General features: G+C 52.8%; 1 protein-coding gene across 6 annotated transcripts in view; it reads left to right on the top strand.

Moving 5' to 3' along the window:
* SLC8A2 (solute carrier family 8 member A2) overlaps positions 1-17,356 on the top strand; it is a 36,390-nt gene that overhangs the window by 920 nt on the left and 18,114 nt on the right. For 5 of the 6 annotated variants that reach the window (XM_082368492.1, XM_082368491.1, XM_082368489.1 and 2 more), the window contains exons 2-4: positions 3,565-4,258; positions 8,781-9,445; positions 15,275-15,697. In XM_082368492.1, the coding sequence (XP_082224618.1) occupies positions 3,581-4,258; positions 8,781-9,445; positions 15,275-15,697 (1,766 nt within the window). In that variant the 5' untranslated portion in view covers positions 3,565-3,580. The remainder of the gene's footprint in view (positions 1-3,564; positions 4,259-8,780; positions 9,446-15,274; positions 15,698-17,356) is intronic. The other variant, XM_082368490.1, reaches the window with a different exon arrangement.

Genomic DNA, 17,356 nt, shown 5'->3' with positions numbered 1-17,356 from the left:
CATCCTCCCGGCTGGCATCCGCCCGTCCCTCCCCTGAGGACAGAGCTCCTCTGCTCTCCCCTGCCTTATTTCTGGCATCCTGAGGCCAGTCCTTCTTGCAGTCTAACCTGTAGCCTTTGTAGAGGAGACTGAACCAGTCCTGTCTGCAATCTAACCTCCCATTCCTCTTCAAAATGGACTGGACCAGTCCCTGCTGCAGTCTAACTTCCATACCTCTTTTGCCGTTTGTCCATTTCTTGACTCATTCATTCTTTTGACAATTACTGAGCACCTTTCCTGCTCCAGGCACAGCTTTAGGTACTGGGCCAGGCCAGTCCCTCCTGCAGTCTCGCCTCCATCGTCTCATGGTGTGCCAGCCCCAGACCTGTCTCCCAGTGGGGCTGGAGCTCAAAAGCTTCTCCACCGCCCCTTGGGGGCTCTGAGAGGGCCCTTCTGAGTCTAGAGGTCCCTGGCCGATACATCCTCTTCTTTTCTGTTGGGAAGGGGGCCCCAGAGAAGGCGGGCAAGATGAGAGGTGTGGGGCTGAGCCTGTAGCCCAGGCTGTGATGGGGTGAGGTCCTCGAGTGCCCACGTGGGATTCCAGGTGGGTTAAAACAAGCACCAGCTTAGGAGTCCCACACCTTGAGTTCCATCTCTTCTCTGCCCCTGACTTGAAGTTGCATGACTTGGCCAAGCTCTTTGCCCCTCTGGACCTCAGTTTACCGATCGGCATACCATAGCCTGAACACTGAGACTGTGTGTGTGTGTGTGTGTGACCCCCAGGCTGGGACATTGTGTGCAGGCGGGAGAGCCTGGCTTACCCTGGAGCAGTAAGCGTGCATGTTTAGAAGGCCGTGTCCCCACCGAGAGCAGGCAGCGGGCACCCCCTGCGCCCACCCTGAGCGCGGTCAGGAACCATCACCCCCCTTGACCAATATGAGGAACTTGAAGGAGGGGGTCCCACCTGGCCTGCCGCACTGACTGCCCCACCCCACTGAAGCTTGCAGTCCCACCCTACAGATGAGGTCTCCGAGGCCCCGAGAGGTGGGTGAGGCAGAACTGGGGCACTCGCCACTGACCCAGCTGGCCACCGGCCCACAAGGGAGGGGAGAGATGGCCCCAGGAGACGGTGCCCGCCATCTGCCCTCCGGAGTCCCACCCTGGCCTCCACCTGACGCTTTCGCCCCTGGATTCTAAACCCAGATTATGTTTCACGGCTGCTCATGGAGCGAGAGAGGCAGAGGCAGGACCCTCAGGAAGAGGGAACCCAGCTGTCCCCAGTGACAGGGCTCAGCTGTCCCCAGTGACAGGGCTCAGCTGTCCCCAGTGACAGGGCTCAGCCCTCTTGGTGGTTCATTTAACAGATATTTATCTAGTGCTTTCTCTCCCTGACCCCTTCTTCCCTAAGGCCCCGGGGAGAGGAAACCAGGTTTTGCAGGAAAAGGCATTGAACCAGGCTGCTTTGCCCAGCGCCAGGGCAAGGAGGGCGGGCCTCCTATTGGCTGACCCGGGTCTCCCTTGAGGACTGAGGCGGGAGGGACAGGTGGTTGGACTTGAGGGCGGACTTCCCAGGCCATGGCCCTTCCCTGAGAGAGGGAGTGAGATGCTATAGATGAATTCTTGACTCCCAGGTGGACCTGGTTTCTCCTGAAAGCTGGGGGGAGGGGAGGGAGGGAGAAGAGAACGTGAGTCTTTGCCTTGGATCCTGGTGGGTTTGTAATTATGCCTAAGTCGTTGCTAATTAGGGGGCTGCTAATTAGATGTATCATTAGGGGCCTTGCCGAGGGGGCTAATTGTGTGGTGGCCCTTTAAGAATCACCCCGCCCCCTGCCCCCCTACACACACACACACACACACACACACACACACACAGTCTTCTGGGAAGTTCTGCCAATATTTTGCCTCCCTCCCCCAAAGGAGCCAGCTCCCAATCCATGAGGACATGGGTGTACGTTGGGGGCAGGCTGTGGGTTAGACTGTGAGAAGAACTTTTCAGACAGAAATGGACGTTACTGGGAGAACTGCGGCTGGTGGCCAGGAGAGGGGTCCGGGAGGGTGGAGGCCCTGAGGACACCTGCCTTCCTCTCTCAGTCCCATATTATAGGCTACGGGGTTACCATGACAACACAAGGGTGGGGCAGGGGAGCTGGAAGTCAGGACCACTCTTGGAGAGAGAAACTGGGAGCTGCAGAATGGGTGCTGGGGGACGTTGGGCAAGTTATTTAGCCTCTCTGAGCCTTGGTCTTCTCCTCTGTGAAATGGCTGGGGACTCCCCAAAGTGGGATGGTGTCATTTCAAACAGAGTGGCCACAGAAGGTGACATCTGAGTGGAGAGCTGAAGGAGAAGAGGGAGCGGATATGTGGGGAAGAGTGTCCCAGGAAGGGGGAACAGCAGGTGCAAAGGCCCTGAAGCAAGAACTTGCCTGAGGAACAGCAAGGAGGTGGTGTAGCTGGGGCCAAGTGAGGGAGGGGGAGAGAGAGAGAGAGATGAGGCCAGAGAGGGAATGAGGGGGCCAGATTGTACAAGACCTTATGAAGCGGGGAGGGGCTTTGGTGTTCTGAGTGAGACCAGAGCCATGGAGGGTTCTGATCAGAGGGGAGGATGTGAACTGATTGGCATTTTTAAAGGAGACCTAGACATAGAGATAGCCACTCGAACCCAGGACCAGAGGCAGGAAGAGAAGTATTCACCCCACACCCACAAATGTGGGTGTGCGGTCAGAAAGCCCAACCTAGGACCTCATGTCACAGCTTCTAAGGAATCCTGCACCTGCCAGAGACCCGGGGATGCTGGAGAGAGACACCTGCCAGCATTGCGGGGAAGGATGTGAGTGAGAGACCCTCCAGCAGCCTCTCCCCAGCCCTACCTGAGACAGACAGACAAACACCCCAGCACCTGCCACAGCCCAAATCCCAAGCAGGAGCCCTCCAAGCACCAAGTTGGAAACCATAGGAATCACAAAATGAGTTGAGGGCTCCCCAGCCCCTTGCCTCTCCCACTAACTTATTCAGTCTGTGTTCTTTTGTGCCTGACTTCACTCTTCCATGGCATGTCTGTGAGATTCGTCTGCGTTGTTGGGTGTATCAGTTGCCCGCTCCCTTTTCCGTGCTGTATAATATTCCACTGCATGACCATTCCTCCATGTACTTCTCCATGTTCTTGCTGATAGGCATATGGGTTGTTTCAAGAGGGGAGCCATTATAAATGAAGCTGCTGCGAACATGTGTGTCTGTGTCTTCTGACGAACACTTGACTTATTTCTCTTGGGTACATACCTGGGAGTGGAATTGCTGAGTCCTAGGATGCTTGATGTTCAGCTATAGTTTCCTGCAGTGGTTTGACTCCCATCAGCAGTGCATGATGTCTTTATCTTTCTGTGTCTTTCTCTCTTGGTCTCTGCCTGGTGCTCTCTGTGTCTCTTTGTGACCCTCTTTGAATCACTGTCTCTCTTTGGCTCCCCCAGTCTCTCTCCTCCCTCTGTTAGTCCTCAGCTTCTCCCCCATTCTCTGACCCCGATGAACCTCGACTCCTGAGCGACAGGGAGGGGTTTGCTCCCCTCACCCAGACTTCCTCCTCCCCCACAGGACCCTGACCCCCTCCATGGCTCCCCTGGCCTTGGTGGGGTTTGCACTCCTCCTGGGGACTCCCCCATGCTCAGGGGCGGCCACCCCGACCCCCTCCCTGCCACCTCCCCCAGCCAACGACAGCGATGCCAGCAGCATGGGGGGCTGCCAGGGCTCCAACCGCTGCCAGCCAGGGGTCCTGCTGCCCGTTTGGGAACCCGATGACCCGTCGCTGGGGGACAAAGCCGCGCGGGCCGTGGTCTACTTTGTGGCCATGGTCTACATGTTCCTGGGTGTATCCATTATTGCCGACCGCTTCATGGCATCCATCGAGGTCATCACGTCCAAGGAGAAAGAGATCACCATCACTAAGTCCAACGGCGAGACCAGCGTGGGCACCGTCCGCATCTGGAATGAGACTGTGTCCAACCTCACACTCATGGCCCTGGGCTCCTCGGCCCCTGAGATCCTGCTGTCTGTTATTGAGGTCTGCGGCCACAACTTCCAGGCGGGCGAGCTGGGCCCGGGCACCATCGTGGGCAGCGCTGCCTTCAACATGTTTGTGGTCATTGCCGTGTGCATCTACGTCATCCCAGCTGGTGAGAGCCGCAAGATCAAGCACCTGAGAGTCTTCTTTGTCACCGCTTCTTGGAGTATCTTCGCCTACGTCTGGCTTTATCTCATCCTTGCCGTCTTTTCCCCGGGTGTGGTCCAGGTGAGCAAGGACCCACAGACATCTCCTTGGTGCATGTATGTCAGCAAAATCCAGAGGGGTGACTCCCCGGGCTTGGAGAGTCAATGCCTGTATTTGCAGAAATGCATGCTCACATCTGAGAGGGCCGCCAGGTATGGTCGTGCAGGTCACGCACTGCACAGAGGCATTGGGCTGGAGAGGGCAAGTTGGGACTGGAGTCCAGTGGGTGCTCCCAAGCCAGGTCTGGATGGCACTGCAGGTCCTGGAAAGGGCTCATCTGCGCAGTGTGGGGTGCCATTTTGCAATATGCCCATCCAGAACTCTCACAAGGGGGCCATATGTGCTAACAGAGTCCTAGTGATCTGTGTAATGCATACGACAGTCTAGCCAGGTATTTGCCAGGTATGGTCACACATGTTTTCTTATACTCCCTGCCTTTTGCATAATTTATTTCCACTTTGGCAATAAGACATCCCCCATTTGCATAATTTGCGTTACAGTTGCATAATCCAGCCTTGTGTCTTCTGACAGTGCTAACTTGGGTAACTTGGTGTAACTTGGTGCAATTTGCATAGTTTACCCATGGATTTTGCATAGATCCATGCCCACATCTGTGTAATCTAGCTCTGTATTTGCCAGATATGCAGTCGTGGTTTGCATAATTCATTCATTATTAATAATTGATTTCTGATGTTAGGATAATTTATGCCACTTCACTGTAATTCATACTCACATCCAATCCAACCTAGGTATAAGCCCAGCCCACTGCAAAGACCACTTTGCATAATTTATTCCAATAGTGAGACAAAATTTAGACCCACAGCTGCATAATTTACACCCACATTCACATAATCATTTGCCTCTCATTTATCCAGTGTCTTAACGGGCATACTGCTTAGTCTTCCTTTAAAAGATTTGCCCAATTCATTTCCCACAGCCCCCATGACCACCACCTACATTTGCATAATGTATTCATGGGCCTGGCTTAATTCGCTCACACACGTGCATAATTTATTTGAGCCTACCCAGGTTTCCTTCACACGTACGTATAATATACTCATGCATATCTGTCATGTTTTGCCAGTTATAGTTTCTTTCCAGGAAGGATCTAAAGTTAGAGTTATAAAAATTCTTTGCAGATGATATCAAGGCAGATCTGAGGGATTAGAAACCACAGTGAGGAAAAGGGGAGATGGTAGCACCAGAAAACAGGGATGAGAAAGGGAGAGAGACAGTTACTGTGATTGACTCACTACTGTAATGCTGAGTTTCCTGGCTGCCATGGCAAAAATTACAGAACGATGCTTCACACGGTTCTCAGGCACTATTAAAAAAGGATGCTCTTCTGACTTGGGTTTTCAGAGTGGTCCCTGACAAGGATTTACACCGAAACTGTGAAAGGAATTTTAGACACCATGGGTGGGAGGTGGGATAGGGATGGGATAGGGAGAGGGAGAGATTTCCCCTGAGAAGGAGCTGGCTCAGACATAGGGAAGACAGTGTAAAATGCCACAGCTCTGGGTAGAGAAGTGGCTATGGAGGATCTCTTCAGGAGTAAATGGAGACCAGACTTTTGGGATGTTTTCATGAAATGGCCAGACTTATGGGATGTTTTCATGACATAATCGAAAGAACGGGCATGAGCTAAAGATGATGCCATTCCCTCCTAGAGGCAACGAACTGGAGTAGTGAGAGATGGGTCTGGCTCTGGGTTTTCTCCAGAAATGCTGTGTGACGTCAGGCAAAGCCTGTACCCTCTGGACCTCCGTTTACACATCTGAACCATAGAAGGGGTTGAAGTAGACCATTGGTTCTGGACCCTTCATATCCAATCCTCCCTTTTTATAACAAATTTTGTTATATCCCCTTTATTCTGCTGGTGTGAAATTCTTAGCTAATAGGAGAGAGGTTTTCTCGCCTCGGAGTTTGGTGCCTGGACTCTGGAACCTGAGGCCTGGGTTCAAATCCCATCTCTGTTGTTTCCTAGCTGTATGACCTTGGGCAGTTTCCTTACCTGCTCTGTGCCTCAGTTTCCCCACCTGTAATCAGGGAGTCATCCTAGTACCAGCTTCAGAGGGCTGCATGAGGATCTGTTGAATTGCTACATGTGGAAGGGCTTAGAACAGCGAGCCTGGGACAGGGTAAGTGTGAGCTCCTCTTCTCGTTAACAAACTTCCCTACACTGTTGGCTTCCCAGAAGTCAGTATAATGATATAAAGGAAAGTAATATCTAATAGAACAATCTGCATTTCTACATGTAAACGCTTGGGCATGACTACCTTCAAAGGCATGACGAAGAGCCAGATGGTGGCATCTACTTACATATAATGAACAAGTTGGTGTTTAAGAGAAAAAAAAAAATCAGAAACCATTCCCATGCACGGAGACCAGCAGAGGAGCGGGTAGCCATGAGATTGAAATCAGGCATATTCAGCGTACATTAAACCATACAGGAAAATACTTCATACAGATATAAAACAGAATGGAGGGTAGACTCCAATTATCATAAGCAGGGTTTTCGCTGACGTGAACGTCCAGTGGGAGGTTCTGAAGTCAGGCAGGACGTGGGACAATTCTGCATTGTGTGGGACTGTCCCATGAGTCGCTGGATGTCACCAGGCTGGGACCGTATCCCCCTCCCCAATTATGGTGGCAACCCATAAATATCCCTAGATCTGTGACACCCCCTCTTGGGGGCGTTCTGTCCACTGAGACCTGAAGGTGTGTCTCGCTCCCCTCCCAGGGTGGGCAAGCCCGTGAGCCCATTTGCAGGGGATGCGCTAGAAAGCAGATGTGAATCTATCAGAATCACCTTTTGTTTACCTGCAGGGAAGAAAGCCGATCTCAGGTGTTTGAGATCTCTCTTCTGATTAAGAGAGAATCGCCCACAGCATATACAGTGGCCAGTGCAATGAGCACAAGGCAAGAGTTCATTTTACAGCTTGCGTGGAAAATTCAGTTTCTTTTCACAAACCTGCTTGGTGGCTTTGTGTGGTACTATTTCCAAGTCCTGCCTTTCCTCTGAACCATCAGTAAACACAGCGACAGGGGCCTGTGGCAGTCGGAGCTTAAAGATCGTTCCCCTACCAGGCTCATTTTAAATACACCTCTGGGGCCATCTGATTTGTAAATACTCCTTGATCTTTTCTTCCTTATCTTTAATGAGAAAGGTAGCATATGAGTCTTTACATGAATATTTCAAGGCGAGCTGTCAGGTGTTGGTGGATGTTTCCTGTACATGCCTGGGCCTGTGCCAGACCACAGGCAGACTTGAGTCCCAGACCTCGATGAGCCCAAGATAATAGCGCTAGTAATAATAATAATGGTAATGGTCATTTCATGTTTTGTGTATTTTCCATGTGTCAATAACCAACAAGGCTAAGTGCTAGGGGTACATAAGCTCATTCAATCTTGGGGGTGTCCCCATTTTACAGACAAGAGGCTGGGCCAGGCATTCCTCTTCTAGAACCAGGATCTAAACTCAGCATTGCCTTGTCTCTCTGGGGCGGTAGCATGTAAATATGGGAACTCGCTTTATGAGGCTGTCAGACAACGAGCCAAACTTGGGCTTCTTTTAGAGTCAGAGTCCTGTCCCTAAGGGCCAAACAAATCCTAAGGAAGGAGAATCTGGCAAGGGCTGTACTTACTGGTGGGGGTGGGTGGGGGTGGGGAGGGAATACGACAGTTTGGGGAGGTGAGCAGAGGACAGACCCTGGGTGATGGGTAGGCTTTGGAGAAGTGGAGGCATCCCGGGTGAGGAGGGGCAGAGGGGAAATGGAGCAGGGAGAGAAAAGACAGAGGGAGAGAGAGGCAAGAAGAGACACCAGCTCTGCCCCTGGACAGGGGCTGGGACCACGCGGTGGGGACGTGTCTCTGGCTTGGTGGTGGCTTAGGATGTCCGGGGATAGGATGTCTGGGTTCCCAGCACTGGGGCAGCTAAGTGTGGTTCTCAGTGTGACAAAAGGTGGTTCGTTGGATGGATGAATGAGACCAGGAGAGAGGCAAGAAGGGCGGGGGAGGGGGGGGGACATAAAGAGAGAAGAAGGGTGGGGTGGGAAACTGAAGAATTTCATGCGGGAGAGAGGTAGGTATCTACAAAAGATATGAAAGAGAGACAAGGAGACAGCGGCAACAAGAAAGGAAGACACAGAGGGAGAAAGATAAAAAACCAACTGACATAGAGGATGAGACAGAGGCAGAAAGAGACAACGACCTAGAGAAACAGAGAGAGCGAGATATGGGGAGAGGCAGGGAGGAGCAGAGACAAGAGCCAGAGAGAGAGAGAGAGACAGAGATGGAGGGAGATAAGGGAAAAGGGGAGAGACAGAGACACGAAGAGGAAGGCGGAGAGGCAGAGATGAAGAGAGACAGGAGAGAGGCAGAGCCAGAAGGCCAGATGGGGACAGATGCAGGAGAGGGGCGCGGGGAGCGCCGGGTGGCGGCCGGGACCGGGCTCTGGGAAGAGAGGCGCCGGGAGGCGGCGGGCCGGCTGCGAGCGCGCCCCCTCCCGGCACGGCGGTCCTGACCGCGGGGCCGCCCGCAGGTGTGGGAGGCGCTGCTGACCCTCGTCTTCTTCCCGGTGTGCGTGGTGTTCGCCTGGATGGCCGACAAGCGGCTGCTCTTCTACAAGTACGTGTACAAGCGCTACCGCACCGACCCGCGCAGCGGCATCATCATCGGCGCCGAGGGCGACCCCCCCAAGAGCATCGAGCTGGACGGCACGTTCTTGGGCGCCGAGGCGCCGGGCGAGGTGGGCGGCCTGGGCCCGGGGCCCGCCGAGGCCCGCGAGCTGGACGCCAGCCGCCGCGAGGTCATCCAGATCCTCAAGGACCTCAAGCAGAAGCACCCGGACAAGGACCTGGAGCAGCTGGTGGGCATCGCCAACTACTACGCGCTGCTGCACCAGCAGAAGAGCCGCGCCTTCTACCGCATCCAGGCCACGCGGCTAATGACGGGCGCGGGCAACGTGCTGCGGCGACACGCGGTGGACGCTTCGCGCAGGGCCACCCTGGCCGAGGGCCCCGGCGAGGACGAGGACGACGGCGCCAGCCGCATCTTCTTTGAGCCCAGCCTCTACCACTGCCTGGAGAACTGCGGCTCCGTGCTGCTGTCCGTCACCTGCCAAGGCGGCGAGGGCAACAGCACCTTCTACGTGGACTACCGCACGGAGGACGGCTCCGCCAAGGCCGGCTCCGACTATGAGTACAGGTGGGTCCCGGGCAGTGCCCCCCGGCCCGCCTGGGGTGGGTGGGCAGGGAGGGCCGGCTGTTCGAAGGTCATAGGTTCCGCCATCCAGCGGCCTCCCAGGCTCCTCAGTCTCCTGGCTACCTCTGGCGCCCATCCTTACTTTGCTATGGGCAGAGCTGCAGTATTCATTCATTCATTCATTCATTCACTCTTGAGAGTCTACTTTGTACCAGGCACTGTTCTAGGCATTTGGCAAACGCTGCTGGACAAGACAGACAGCAGTGGCTGTCCACCTACCACGGGCTGCTCCTCCCATGACCATGCTCTACCTGTGCATTCTTGTGCTTGACACTCCACTGTGTTCATTTTTATAGCTCCATTATATGTATCATACCTGGTAGAACAAGCACCCTCCCACACACCATTAGTAAAGTAAAAATGTTTATTGAGCACCTACTATATGCCAGGTGTATACCCCGGTGAACAAGACAGCTAAGGTCCCTACCCTCAAGTTGCAATAAGGTTATAAACTATGAAACATATAAAAACATCAGGTGATGGGGGGAAATGAAGTGGGATAAGAGGACAGACAGTGTCCAAATTGTCTCTGGGTCTTTGGTTCCACCATAAAGCTACCCACTCTTTGCACCCTCCTGTGTCTCACTGCCCCAGTCTCTCTCCGCACCCCTCTTTGAGCAGAACTGTGATCTTGTTCAGCAACTCCTACTGCACGCCTACTAGGTGCCAGATGCTTTTTAAAAAATTTTTATTGAAATATAGCTGATTTGCAATGTTGTGTTAATTTCTGCTGTACAGCAAAGTGACTCAGTTATATATATATATATATACATTCTTTTTCATATTCTTTTCCATTATGGCTTATCACAGGATATTGAATATAGTAAGACCTTGTTGTTTATCCATCTGACAGATGCTTTTTTAAGGGGCTCAACAGAGAACAGTAAAGAAGATAACTTCTGTGTCCTCATGGGACCACAAAATTCTTTATGTATTTGTAGTTCTGTCCATACCACACTCTTTCAAGAATTATAGGTTTACAGTATGTTTTGTTATGTTAACTGATGTGCAAGTCTCCCATGGTTTCCTATAATAATAGCATTTATTGTGTGTCTTCTATGTGCCAGAAACGAATCTGGGCAATGGAGACCAGCAGTAAACGAAAACCGTAAAAGTCCCTGCCCCAATGCAGCTGACATTCTCATGGGAAAGACAGGCCATTAGAAAGTATACATTCAATACATTAAAATATCAGGGAGTGGTAAGAACAGTGAAGAAAAATAAAGCAGAATACGGGAGAGAGTGTTGATGGCTGAGCTTTTCATGGGTTCCACCTGCTGAGTGGAAGCTGAACTGTTCACAGATCTTTGGTTCTGCCATCATGCAGCAGCCAGCCCCTCATCCGCGAACTCTTCTCTTTCTGGGACTGAGGTACCTGTTTCACAGATTTTTAGTTCCACCACTGTGCCTCAGCAAAGACCTTTGGTAGCCCAGGCTCCCCTCTGCCCCATCATATCTACACATCTTTCCACTGCTTTGGACATTTGTAGGTCTTTCCCTCCACCTCAGTCAGTCCAGGATCCTTTAGTCTGCCCATCCTCATCCACCTCTCCCACCCTGCCCCTCCGCAGCCTTCCCTGAGTGGAGCACAGCTGTTCACAGATCTTTGTTCCATCATCCTGTAGCATGGGATCCCTTTGGCCACCCATGACCTCCTCCCTCCATCCTCTCTGCCCATCCTACATCTCCAGCCTTCTTTGACTGAAGAAAAGGTATTCACTGTTTGGGGGCTTGCCGTGACTCAGTCTATCCACCACTCCCCTCCTACCCACACCTCTGGGTCTGCATTGCCCCCATCAAAGCCCCAAGCCTTTGCAGAAGGAAGTGAGTACACGTGTCACCTGCTGGGATCAGAGGCTGCCTTCTCACCTGCCAATGACGTCATGAAGGAGATGTTTGAAGTGAAGGAGTAAATGCTGTTCAGTGGTGGAACCAAAGAGCCAGGAGGAGGTGACACCTTCCTATCCATCCCTGTTCTCCCAACGCAGTTGATATTCACAGGCCTGGCATCACTTATCAAGGCAGCTTAGGTCCAGGACTGGGAGGGAGGACACCTGGGCTCCAGCCCAAGCTTAGCCCTGCCCCCTGTTCCTTGTGTAAGTTCCTGCCTCAGTCTGGGCAGACAGGGCTGTCACGTACAGTTGTTGAGGTTGTGCACTGCACAAGAGCAGCACATCTAAGAAAGCGCTATTCATATAGTGGACATTGTAGATTTCTATGTCTATTATGACAATTTCCAGATTCGTGGAAATAGTGTCTTGAAGAAGGGGAGCCGTTTTCTAATTTGCCCACAGGTATCACTAGGCTATGGTGGTCCTGTGGGGTCTTAGTTTCTCCAAATTAATAATGATCTCTGAGGCCCCCAAACTGCACAGCTCTTCCAAGACTCTGAGATTTAAGCCCCTATAATCCTAACATGCTAAGGGTCTAAAATTCTAAGATTCCAGGTTTCCCACATTTTGATATTCTAATCTGTACCCCAACCAGTCTCTGATCTGATGGTTCTAAGATTTTCATTTTCTCAGAGTTTGTGCACCCAGTATGGGAATATGAGTCCTGTGAGCCTAGCCTTCTATGATTCTGATATCTGGTTTCTAAAATCCCCATGTTCTTTTTCTCCCCAACTTTCTTTTTTCTTCATTTATTTATTTATTGGCTGCATTGGGTCTTCGTTGCTGTGCGCGGGCTTTCTCTAGTTGCGGCGAGCGGGGCTACTCTTCGTTGCAGTGTGCAGGCTTCTCATTGCGGTGGCTTCTCTTGTTGTGGAGCACGGGCTTAGTTGCTTCGTGGCATGTGGGATCTTCGTGGACCAGGGCTCGAACCCGTGTCCCCTGCATTGGCAGGCGGATTCTCCCCAACTTTTTATTTTGAAAAATTTCACACCTACAGAAGGGCTGCAAATATAGTCTGGCGAGCCCTCACGTAACCTCCACCCAGATTCACCAATTGTTCCTATTTTGTCCTGTGTGCATTCACTCTCTCTCTTTAATATATAATAATATGCTTTTTGAGATGCTACTCTTTTTTAATTTTTATTTTATATTGGAGTATAGTTGATTTACAATGTTGTGTTAGTTTCGGGTGTACAGCAAAGTGATTCAGTTATACATATACATATATCCATTCTTTTTCAGATTCTTTTCCTATATAGGTGATGACAGAATATTGAGTTCCCTGTGCTATACAGTAGGTCCTTGTTGATTATCTATTTCATATATAGTAGTGTATATTAATCCCAAACTCCTAATTTATCCTTCCCCCCCACCTTTCCCCTTTGGTAACCATAAGTTTGTTTTAGAAAAATATATAATAATATTAATAACCGTGGCACTTTATTAGAATGAGTTGCAGACAGCAGGGCCATTCACCCATAAACATAAGTGTGCATCTGCTACGAATAATGATATTCTCCTCCATCATCACAATATGATGATCACACTTAGGACATTTGATACTGAATCAATATTATGATCCAATCTACAGTCTATGTTTGCATTTCCCCAGTTGTCCCTATCTCACCCTTCATGGCTGTGTCTTCACTCCCTCTCTTCCCATCCAATCTGGAACCACATGGTGCATTTGGTCGTCATGTCTCTTTCACCTTCTTCAGTCTGGATCGATCCCTCAGCCTTTTCATGACTTTCATGACCCCGACACTTTTGAAGATGTTAGACCACTTACTAGAACAAGCCTCAATTTGGGTTCATCTAATATTTCCTCATGATTAGATTCAGGTGATGCACTTTGGCAGGACTCCATGGAGGTGACGCTGTGCCCTCCTCGGTGCATGGTGCCCTCCTCGGTGCATGGTGCCGGGAGGCACATGACGCCCACGTGTCCCATTACTGGTGATGTCCAGGTTAACCATTTCGTAAAGATGGTGCTAAAAGCCCAACATTCTACTATCCCTTAAGTTTCCACTTCTAACATGCCATTACTTTAGGATTCACTAGTTAGCTAGTGCAAATATCACGAGCTAACTTTTGTTGAGTGTTTCCCCTGTATTAACTCAATCCTTATAACACTACCATGAGGTAGACAGGGTTATTGCCTCCATTTTACAGATGAGGAAACCGAGGCTCAGAGGGCTGCAGAATCCTAACTGCCTGGAGATCACACAGCTGGCACAGGTCAGCCCACCCAGCTGGGTGCCTTAGCCACCACGGATAGCGCCCCTAGGCTGACGGCTGCCCCAACAGGGAGCCCTTGTTCCCTCCATCCAGATCTTGTCATCCAGTTCTACCTCTGCCAGAATCTTGGGGTCCCTCTGCCCCTCCCACAGAAGGATAGGGGGGATATTATAGAGTTTTGACATCTGTTAACATCCCAGAGTCATTTTGATGTCTGCAGCCCTGCCAGGAGGAGCCCACTCATTCCCTGTTCCCTCAAACTTTCACCCTGACTCAGGCCCTGCCTCATTCCCTCCCCCACCCCATAATAGAACATCTTGCATGTGCTTTAGAAAGTTACACAACTGACGCTCTTTTAAACCTAAGCCAGTTCACGTCCCTCCTCTGCTTGGAGGCCTCCCATGGTTCCCATCTCTCTTGGAGTAAAGGCCAAAGTCCTCACCGTGGCCCACCAAGACCCCATGACATCTGCCCCTGTTCCCCTGCTCCCTCAGATGCAGCCACACTGGCCTCCCTGGTGTTCCTCAAACACTCCAGGCTCGCTCCTGCCTCAGGACATTTGCACTGGCTGTTCCCGTTACAGGAATACTCTTCCCCAGATATCCTCCACGTGGCTCCCTCCCTCAGGCCTCTGCTCAGATGTCACCTCCTCAGAAAAGCTTTCCCTGACCACTCTAACACAGCTCCTTCTCCTCACTCTCTACCCTCTTTCCTCTGTTTTCTCCAGACCATCATCACCACCTGACATTATATGTTTTATTATTCGTCTCCTGCACTGGAACAGAAGCTCCACCAGGGCAAGGATTTTTCTCTGATCTGGTTTGCTGCTGTTTCCCCAACACTAAGAACAGTGCCTGGCACACAGCAGATGCACAATACATGTCTGTTGGATGAATGAACTGTAATTAAATCCCTAGATGTGTAATTGTCACTGTGATATGGCTCTGCCGTGGGGCTGTTCCCGTGTTCCCAGCATTGCCCAGCAGTTACTCTGGGAGTGTATGTTGAATGACTGAATGATGCCAAGTTAAGGAGTGTGGACTTTCTCTTGGGGATATCTGGGAGCACAGAATGGTTTTTATGAGAAGCATGGCAAGGTCAATTCTGGGCCCTATGTCCCTGCTACTGAAAGTGTGGTCCATGTACCAGAACCATTCACATCCCTTGGGCGCTAACTAAAACTGCAGAGTCTTGAAACCTAGGCGCTACTGAACCAGAATCTGCATTTTAACAAGATGCCCCAGGGAATTCGTGTGCACATGGAGGTTGGAGAAGCATGGCTGCGGACCACTCCAGGCTCCCTCTCCACCCTGGGACTTTGCATGTGCTGTTCCCTCTGCCTGGAGCTCTCCTGCCCACTAAATCTTCTCCCATGAAGCCTGCCCTGATCGGACCTTCATCATCAGATGATGATGTTGGGAGGGACCAACTCTGTCTTGTTCTCCCTCTGCATCTCCTGCCCCGGAGAAGCCCACCCTCATTCACCCTCAGTATTACTTGTTTAATGCCTGTCCACCATTATATTTGTAAGTTCTTCCGCGGTGCGGCCCCCTCCTCTAGGAGGCCCACCCTGACTCCTCCCACCTCCCACACAGCCTTTGAGCGACCTTCACCCCTTTCTTTCCCCTCTCCTCCACCGCAGCGAGGGCACGCTGGTGTTCAAGCCGGGCGAGACACAGAAGGAGCTGCGTATCGGCATCATCGACGACGACATCTTCGAGGAGGACGAGCACTTCTTCGTGCGGCTGCTGAACCTACGCGTGGGCGACGCGCAGGGCATGTTCGAGCCCGACGGCGGCGGGCGGCCCAAGGGGCGGCTGGTGGCGCCGCTGCTGGCCACCGTCACCATCCTGGACGACGACCACGCGGGCATCTTCTCCTTCCAGGACCGCCTGCTGCACGTGAGCGAGTGCATGGGCACCGTGGACGTGCGCGTCGTGCGCAGCTCGGGCGCGCGCGGCACCGTGCGCCTCCCCTACCGCACAGTGGACGGGACGGCGCGCGGCGGCGGCGTGCACTACGAGGACGCGTGCGGCGAGCTCGAGTTCGGCGACGACGAGACCATGTGAGCGCGCCGGTCGGGCAGCCTGCGGGCCGGGGCAGACCGAGCGCGGCCGGCGAGAGGGGCGGGACCAGGACGGGACGGTGCCCGGGCGGGGCGGGGCCTGGATGGGCGAGGTCGAGAAGTGGGTGGACCTCGGAGAGGCGTGGTCTGGGAAAGGGGTGGGGCCTTGATGGAGCCTTGCTCCTGAAACGGAGAGGTCAGGGGAAGTGGGGCAGGGCCCAGGGAAGAGGTGAGACAGAGGAGAGGAGGGAGGAGACTGGAGTGACGGGGCGTGGCCAAGATGTTGGGACGGGATGTGGGCGGGGCTTGGGAGAACTGGGCTGGTTTGGGGAGAGGGGAGTGGGACACCAGGAAGAAAGGCCAAGTTAGGAGAGAGGAGAGGAAATAGGGTGGGGCCTGGGGGGAGGAATGTGGAAGGCTTAATTGGTAGAATGGAGGAGTGTGGCCTGAGGTTCCTTTCGAGGTGGGAAGGTGTCTGTGGAAATGGAGGGCGAGTGGGGTCTGGGTAGGGACTCAGGGAAAAGGACAAGGACAGCGAAAGAGGGCGGGGTCTAAGGAGATGGGGCAGAGACTGAGGAGGTGGATGGGGGAAGGGGTGAAGCTATTGGGTAGGCGGAAGAACCTGGGGAAATAGCAGGAGACCTAAGAGGAATGTGGGAGAGGCTTTGGGAAGAGGCCGAGTAGGAATATGGGGGCCTAGGAAGAGACACGGGAAGCTGGAGGGCTGGGATTTGGGAGGGTGGGGTGGAATCTCGGGAGGTGAGCTGGATACACAGGAATACGTATGTAGACACACAGACACAACCAACACGCACACCGGCACATACGGACACACAAAGTCAAAGACACAGAGTCAGGGCTGTTCTCACGCCGAGACACCCGGCCACCCCTTACACAGATGCCCGAGTCCCCCCCATGTGTGCCTGCAGCCTCACAGCCCCCTCCCCCTCCCCCCCCCCCCCCCCCCCCCGCCTGCCTGGGATGCAGAAGGTTCCTCCCCTCCTTTGCCCGCTCCCTTCCGCCCCCGCACGCCAGTCTGTCTCTCTCCTCCTGCCGCCCACGCTCCCCCCACCTAGCAGAGGCCCTACCGCGCTCCCCTTCCGTCTCCCCCTCCCAGCTTCTGTAGCTTGGCCTCCCGCTCAGCTTCTCACTGCTCTATCTCTCCATCTCTCCGTTTGCGTCTCTGCGTCTCTCGCTCCTGGCACTCCCCCTCTGGGTTTCTGTTAATCTCTAGATCTCTGTCCCCAGTATCTAGCTAGCTCTCTGACTCGGGTTATATTTCAGTCACGAACTCTCCATACCTTTCCATCTCTCTCTCTGTCTGACTTGGGTTGAGAACTTAGGTTGGGGGCTGAGGGCACCGTTCCAGGCCCCATGTCTCCCACCCAAGAGGCCAAGGGGATGGAGGGCGTTATCTTTCTACTTGTTCCAGTCCTTCTTGTAGTCTGTCGCTTCCAACCAACTTCCCGCCGCTACAAACCCACAGGCCCTCTCCTCCCGCACATGGCTTCCCCAGGCTGGGACACCCTCTGTCCCCCACCCCCGCCCAAGCTTCCAGCTGTGGCTTCAGGAGACGGAGAACAGGAGGCTAATTAGCGTTTAGGGAAACACATCCTTCCTCTGACGGGCAGGCGCTAATTAGAGATGCTTCGAAGCAGC

The sequence above is a fragment of the Balaenoptera borealis genome (assembly GCF_965194805.1).
Source record: "Balaenoptera borealis genome assembly, chromosome: 19".
In the NCBI taxonomy this organism is placed as follows: Eukaryota; Metazoa; Chordata; class Mammalia; order Artiodactyla; family Balaenopteridae; genus Balaenoptera; species Balaenoptera borealis.
This window is presented reverse-complemented; position numbering and strand designations above follow the sequence as displayed.